Source organism: Sinocyclocheilus anshuiensis, unplaced genomic scaffold (assembly GCF_001515605.1).
Source record: "Sinocyclocheilus anshuiensis isolate Anshui unplaced genomic scaffold, SAMN03320099.WGS_v1.1 scaffold1014, whole genome shotgun sequence".
NCBI classification, from domain to species: domain Eukaryota; kingdom Metazoa; phylum Chordata; class Actinopteri; order Cypriniformes; family Cyprinidae; genus Sinocyclocheilus; species Sinocyclocheilus anshuiensis.
In genome coordinates, this window is record NW_015540943.1 from 995,950 (window position 1) to 1,003,046 (window position 7,097).

At 37.2% G+C, this 7,097-nt stretch overlaps 1 protein-coding gene across 1 annotated transcript in view; it reads left to right on the forward strand.

Annotated features, from left to right (window-relative positions):
- Window positions 1-7,097, forward strand: part of LOC107689740 (cadherin EGF LAG seven-pass G-type receptor 1-like) — a 112,021-nt gene that overhangs the window by 73,922 nt on the left and 31,002 nt on the right. The window contains 1 exon segment of the mRNA XM_016487872.1: window positions 5,566-5,723. Coding sequence (XP_016343358.1) covers window positions 5,566-5,723 — 158 coding nt within the window.

Below are 7,097 nucleotides of genomic sequence, written 5' to 3' on the forward strand. Positions count from 1 at the left end.
GACTCAAATTGCACCCGGGCGCATGAGGGTTTAAAATTCAAACAAACCCTTAGGAAAGAAACAGTAGTGAGATCTATCTATCAGTTGTTCATCCTAGAGAGCAATGAGTTAAAAGAAGAGAAAATGGAGACTTTGTTGAAGTCTCTTGCGTCTCAGACTTTTCTGCTGAGAAGAGATTTCAGGACTTTCAACAATGTATTAAACTGTGCTCAGATGTGTCAAGATGCAAAAGCCTATAATCAAAAATCATAGAAGATAGTATGAACTCAAAATGACACAAACTGAGACCTCCATAATGTGTCCTGAGCTATGAAAGAGCATATCTATAAGCAATATACAGTATATCCATTTTTTATTATACTCCTACAATAATTTTTCATTAGCAAGCTATGTATTATATGTATAAAGAAAAGGAAAGCCACTTCAGTCAAGAGAAACAATATAAAGACTTGTTTCTGGAATAACATGCACTAATGAATCATGAACAATAAACCCAGGAACATATATTTCGAAGGTATTCAGTCAATTTTGAAGTCATGTTCCAGGTCACTCTGCTAATATAACAATACATTTGGTCTCATTCAACAAATCATGAACCGTGTCTTATCAATGCTTTTTGTGATTTTTCGGATGGCGGCTTTCTAAAAAATAGTGGTTTCCTGCAGCGTTTGGCAGCTGGAGTGTTGTTATTCTACTCCACTGATTAAGAGGTCAGATAAATGAGTTGGTCAAATCAAGCAGCATGAAGCTGAGCTCCTAAATCAATACTTGACCCGGTTTATTGTTGACTGTGTTGTGCTGTACGGTACAAAGCACACAGTTATTGTGCTCAAAGTCAGGTGATATAGGTGATTTTTTTCTCAAATCAGTTGTAAAACCGTTCTTCCTTAAGTTATCAGTTCAAAGCAACAGTTCATATAAGAAAGGATGCATGAACAGTTTACGTAGAAATGTGTTAGTTCTGTTTCATGAATGAGACCCATTAAAGAAAGTAAATTCCCAAGTTGATTATGTAGCACGAGTGTAGGATTAGAGATATTTTCAACAGACATGAATTTCAACTAATCACATTTTTTAAAAATATTTAAATATAAATTTTGCTCTTAAATCTTGAATCTAAATCTAAATGTTCTAAAAGTTTGATTAAAACTCAAATTTGTAATTAAACATAAATTTAAATCCTACATATAAATCTACATGTCAAATCCTAATATAATTCTCTAAAGGGAAGTCGTGGCCTAATGGTTAGAGAGTTGGACTCGTAACCCAAAAGTTGCGGGTTCGAGTCTCGTACCGGCAGGGATTGTAGGTGGGGGGAGTGAATGTTCAGCGCTCTCTCCCAACTTCAATTCCACGCCTGAGGTTCCCTTGAGCAAGGCACCGAACCCCCAACTGCTCCCCGGGCGCCGCAGCCTAAATGGCTGCCCACTGCTCCGGGTGTGTGTTCACGGTGTGTGTGTGTGTTCACTGCTGTGTGTGTGCACTAAGGATGGGTTAAATGCTGAACACTAATTCCTAGTATGGGTAACCATACTTGGTCACATGTCACGTCACTTTATTATGCTGTAAATATGAAAAATAAAAATATAAATGTTAAGTGTAAATCTTAAATGTAAGATTTATAAGTAATTATCTAAAAATAAGTAAATAAAAAAGCATGCCATACAAGTATACAAAGTGAGTATATATACAAGTGGTTCCAGATTATGAGCGAGATATGTGTTAAAAGCACCAAGCATGACCACAGATATCCATCTGAATAATACCTCACAACCTCATATCCTGCTAAAAACAAGCCAGATTAATGTGGCAAAATACACTTAAAGAGTGTGTTTCCCTTGAAAGACAGACTCCTTTTTTTAAGATCTTTGAAGGTGCTTTTGTCTACTCTGTTCCCCTGATGGGTTTTGTGTCTGATACCACACCCTTTAAGATTCCCATTCTATTCACCCTTCACATTTCCTGAGAAACTAATGAAATATGCCTACGGCTAGACAAACAGACAGAGTGAAAAAAAAAAAAAAATATTAAAGAAATTTTATATAGGTATAAGTGTATAATTTTAGGTAATTTTTTAAACTATGGGCACTTTTGGTGTGTGCTTTTAAAATATAAACATTAAAACACAATTTTTTACGCTCTTATTATTAGAAGATGAATTAAATAAACTGCTAACAATGGCCAGCATCATATGACATTTGTCATCCTTGTCGTTTTGTTATTTTTTATTTATTTATTTATTTATTTTCAATGATATTATTATTATTATTGTTATTATTATTTTACAACTGTCATGATCAAATATAATTTCCCCTTTCCACAACATTACATTTTTTTATTTTTATTTATTTATTTATTTTTAGAAAAAAATAATAAAACAATAAAATTACATGTCTTGTACTTCTTTGCCTTGCGTAACCTGGAGACGTTTCCCTTCAGGAACTCGAGCTGCGTCGAAACGCTATGGGAACGAGTATGCCCACGCCGCCAGACTTACAAATCCCTGCCTAGTGTGGAAGAGCACAGCTAGGGCGAGAGAACAGAAGAGCCAGGAGTGGCTCACATATCTAGGCCATAAAACCTGGCGAACGTGAGGGGCGTGGACCAACCCGCAGCGTTGTAGATGTCCTGCATAGACACACCTGCCAGAAAGGCCTTGGAGGCCGCCACACTTCTAGTTGAGTGAGCCTTGACTCCCAGAGGCAAGGGGAGATCAGAGGACTATTAAGCAATGGAGATGGCATCCACTATCCACCGGCTGAGGGTCTGTTTTGTAGCAGGAAAACCTCTCTTAGGGGGACCGTAGCACACAAGTAGTTGGTCCGCCCTTCTCCACATGGCAGCTCTGTGGACGTATGTGTCCGGTGCTCGCACTAGACACATACAATTAGGTTTCTGCTGCTTATGTATATATTTTCATAATTTTTAAAACATAATTCCAATTTTATAAATATTGAGATGGCATAAATCAGATGAGAACATTTTAAGAGCCTGGTGTCTAGACGAGAATAAAAAGAAAAAGGCAAGAATCTGCAACACAGCTTGTGATGTAAATGATTATTTGCAGTTTGAACCCTTGTAGAAAAAAAAATTTAAATTAGCACTTTAGCTATGTGACCTGTATTTGTGACCCGTGCTAGCAAAATGAGTCGGAAAATGCACGGGCTAATTTTGAGCTACAGGTTAAAAAAAAAGTGACAAATTTAAATTTTGGTCAAATTTGAAGTATTCACAAAAATTTGTTCATTAAGCCCTCATCTAGTGGACCCAAATGCTCCAAATAGTAATTAAACATCTACAATTATCTTTATTTCTATGTTTTCTGAGAGGTGTACCTTTTTCTTCTGTTCGCTTCTTGATGACTGGTGCTTCCCCTCAGCGTTTGGTATGGTTGTAAAGTGCAGTATTCCAGCTTTGTGAATATTCATAGTGAATTCTCGATGGCACAGTCTGAACCAGTGAAATGTGATGTTCAAACCCATGCTCATGAAAACAAAACGATCGTGCTGACTGACACATTCGAAGTGTGCGCATAAAGATGCATCTCTCAGATAGAGCGCGATCCCAATATACACAAAATGACAGTATTTCAAGATATCTGTCTTGGCGAGTATTCACGCAAACATAATGTCTTAAGTGACCTTTCCGTTAAATGTTGAGGAAAAACCTCTGATGTGTAACATTTTATGAGATCTGTGCATTACAGTAGGTCTTAATAGAGACAGCCGTCTATCTCATTAATGTTAATCTGACAATAAAAGAAAAGAGAAAATCACTCGCTGCTCTTGATTGAACTGCTTTTGTCATTTTAATAATCAGTTTATTTGTAATGAATACACTAAAGTGATTTTTACATTTGATTAGCCTATTTGTTTTTCTTATTTGAATGCTTCTGTTAAGATATGATGAAAAAAGTAATGCGCTATTTAATTAGCTTATTTTTTATATTATATTTGTTCTACTGTTTATTTGCATCTTTGTTCTAATTTTTAATAACAAATAAAAAAATAAAATAAAATAAATAACTATATTGTGACTATTAATATTGCAATTATTACTAAGAAAAGAAGTGGAGGAAAAGATGCAAAGTTGCTAGGTGATTTTGCTTTGGAACCTTCAGAAAACTTTAACTTGATTTTTCTCAAAATTGACTTTGCTGACTCAGTCGACTTCAAATGGGGTGTAGCTCAGTCACTTTTTGGTCGATTCTAACGAATCATACATAATTTTGAAGGTTTTTTTAATGGACATTGTGAAAATCAAAATAACTCATATTTGAAAATTTTCTCATTGCGACTTATTTTGCCAGCACAGGTCACATTTACTTATTATGGTAATAACATACTTTTAAAGAACTGAATATAATGTTTTCAGACACTTAACTGCATGTTAATTGTATTTAAATATAAATATATTTGTATTTATCTATGTGTGTGTGTAAGTACACTTTTTAATGGTGAACTTGGAATTTCATACATTTAAAATACATTCATTTTAAAAGTAATATTGAATATCTCATTATACTTAAAGGTGTCATATGACTTTGCTGAAAAGAACATTATTCTGGTGTAATGAAATGTGTTTATGTGGTTTAAGGTTCAAAAAACACATTCTTTTCCACATAATGTACATTATTGTTTCTCCTTTATGCCCCGCCTTTCTGAAATGCGTTGATTTTTACAAAGCTCGTCGTTCTGAAAAGTGAGGTGTGCTCTGATTGGCCAGCTATCCATTGCGAGATTGGCCGAATGCCTCAAGTGTGTGACGGAAATGTTACGCCCCTTACCATACTGTGATGCCGTGTCTCGGAGCGACGAGACAAAAACATTAAAACCCATTATAAACGAGGCATTTGTTGCATCCAGTGGGGACATAATTATGGATTATAATGACTTATACTGTCTTTTTACGCGTTGCCTATCGCTGCATTTGTGATCGTAGAAATGACAAACAACAAGCGCTACTCTACACTGCTCAAAACTCGCGTTTTCTTTAAAATTGTAAGCAAGTGCTTTACATCTGCTTTAGTAAATTAGACAACACTAAAATAAGTATAGTTCTTTAAAGCATGACAAAGCATTATTAAATCATAATAAATTAAAATTTTATAGTAAAACTTTATTACAAAATGCACTCTTTAAACGTATGCCTAACAGTCATGAAAGTGTACTTAAGTGGCCTTTTATTTCATTAATATTATATTATCTGCAAGTACAGTTTTAAAATGATGCTTTTAAGATGAAGTACAGTACAACTGCATTTTCAATACATTTACGAACACTTTTTTTTGTCCACATGGGTTGTAGAAAGTGGGTGAAAAAAGTCTTGCTAGTTTTGCAAGAACAAACAACACTCATTGTCTTCAAAAAGTGTCAAAATATAGTTTCAAAATGTGTTTCTGTGAAACTGTGCTCATGCTGTTTAGTTTTAATTTAGTTCCTCTTGCATTATCAGCACACATTTAACACTGCAAAGCTGCTTTGATAATCTGTATTGTATAAAGCGCTATATAAATAAAGGTGATGACTTTAATCTGTAACTCTTTTCCATTTCTTCTCTTTTCAGCCTAAAATAAGTCATTTGGGGTTGCCTCAAGGTCCGTCGGGTGAGAAGGTGGCAGTAGTCGCGGTGGACGACTGTGACATCGCCATGGCCGTGCGGTTCAGCAGTCAGATCGGCAACTACTCCTGCGCTGCCCAGGGCACCCAGACGGGACAGAAGAAGTGAGTTGATCCCTCTCTCTGTGTAAATCAAACAAGAACTCATTCTCATGATAATTAGTCTTTGGTAATTGTTCATAATTGCACTTTTGTTTACTCTCTCACACCCATTCAGAGTCCTTCAGGACACACGTCCAAAAATCTTTCATTTGTGAAAGATCTTCTTATACTTTAGGTGGCAATTGCAGCATCAGATGTTGTTGCATGCTGAAACACGGCTGTGGATTAAAACACTTCAAAGAAAGAACAACAGATAAATGTGAAGGTTTAAACCGTAGCTGTAGTCTGATAAGCACCGACCTGTTTTATACTGCATGGCAACATTCCATTCCCTATGGCTCTGTTGTCATGGACACAGTGATTGACAGACTGGCTAGGAGTCATGCCTTCTTTCACCTGTCTTCTTTCTTATAAAGCTTTTTATCATGCTGTGATATTAAAGGATATCAGATGGGGTCACATATGAGAAAGTACTATGGTAATCTTATTGTTTTATGATAATATACATCATACACTAATGTTCAAAATTTTACTGTTGGAATCTATATGAAACTTATTGGTCATATAAATGTTTATGTTGTTGGTGAATTTGATATTGCCAACAAAATACTATTATATACATTACCATTCAAAAGTTCGGGGTCAGTGAGATTTACTTTTTTTTTAACTTAAAAGAAATACTTTTAGCAAGGACACATTTGTCACACCCCTGTGGACTGTTGATTGTGGTTTCTCCCTCTGTGTCCTTATTTGGTTGTTCCTGTTCTCATTATTAGTTAATCACCTCATTGTGCTAAACTGTCTGCCCCTCGTTATCTGCCCTATATCAGTTCCTGTCTCTTGTATTCTAGTTTGTCGGTTATTGTTGATGTCTGCTCTACCCTTTGTGCTACGTGTGATTACCCTGTCTGGATTACCTGTTGTCAATTTATTCAATATTATTGTATTCGTCATCCTGCATGATCTCTAGAACACCCCGCCCGTGACAGAATAACCAAGCTAAAACAGTGTAGCTGTCATCCAAAGATGGTCCTCGGGAGGAATTTGCCGCCTTTGTGGAGTGGACTCTGGCGAGAAACGGGTCGCCCCTCACCATCGGCCCCGTGGAGGATCTCGCCGGAGCCACTTCGGACCCAGAGCCCAGCCCACCATCTCCCCTCAGTACGGAGCATCAGCCTGAGCCCACCGAGGACGGAGAGCCATTTCCCGCCACGATCAACGAGCCACTTGGTCGGGCGTCGACCTGCCATCACCTCTGGACTCCTCTCCTCTGGCTGCGCCTCGTCGCTCTGTCACACCGGCTCTGTTGGGCTCCTTCCTCCCGCCAGCTCCACCTTGGTCCTCAGTTGCTCCGTCTCGGCTCCCGATCTCCGCGCC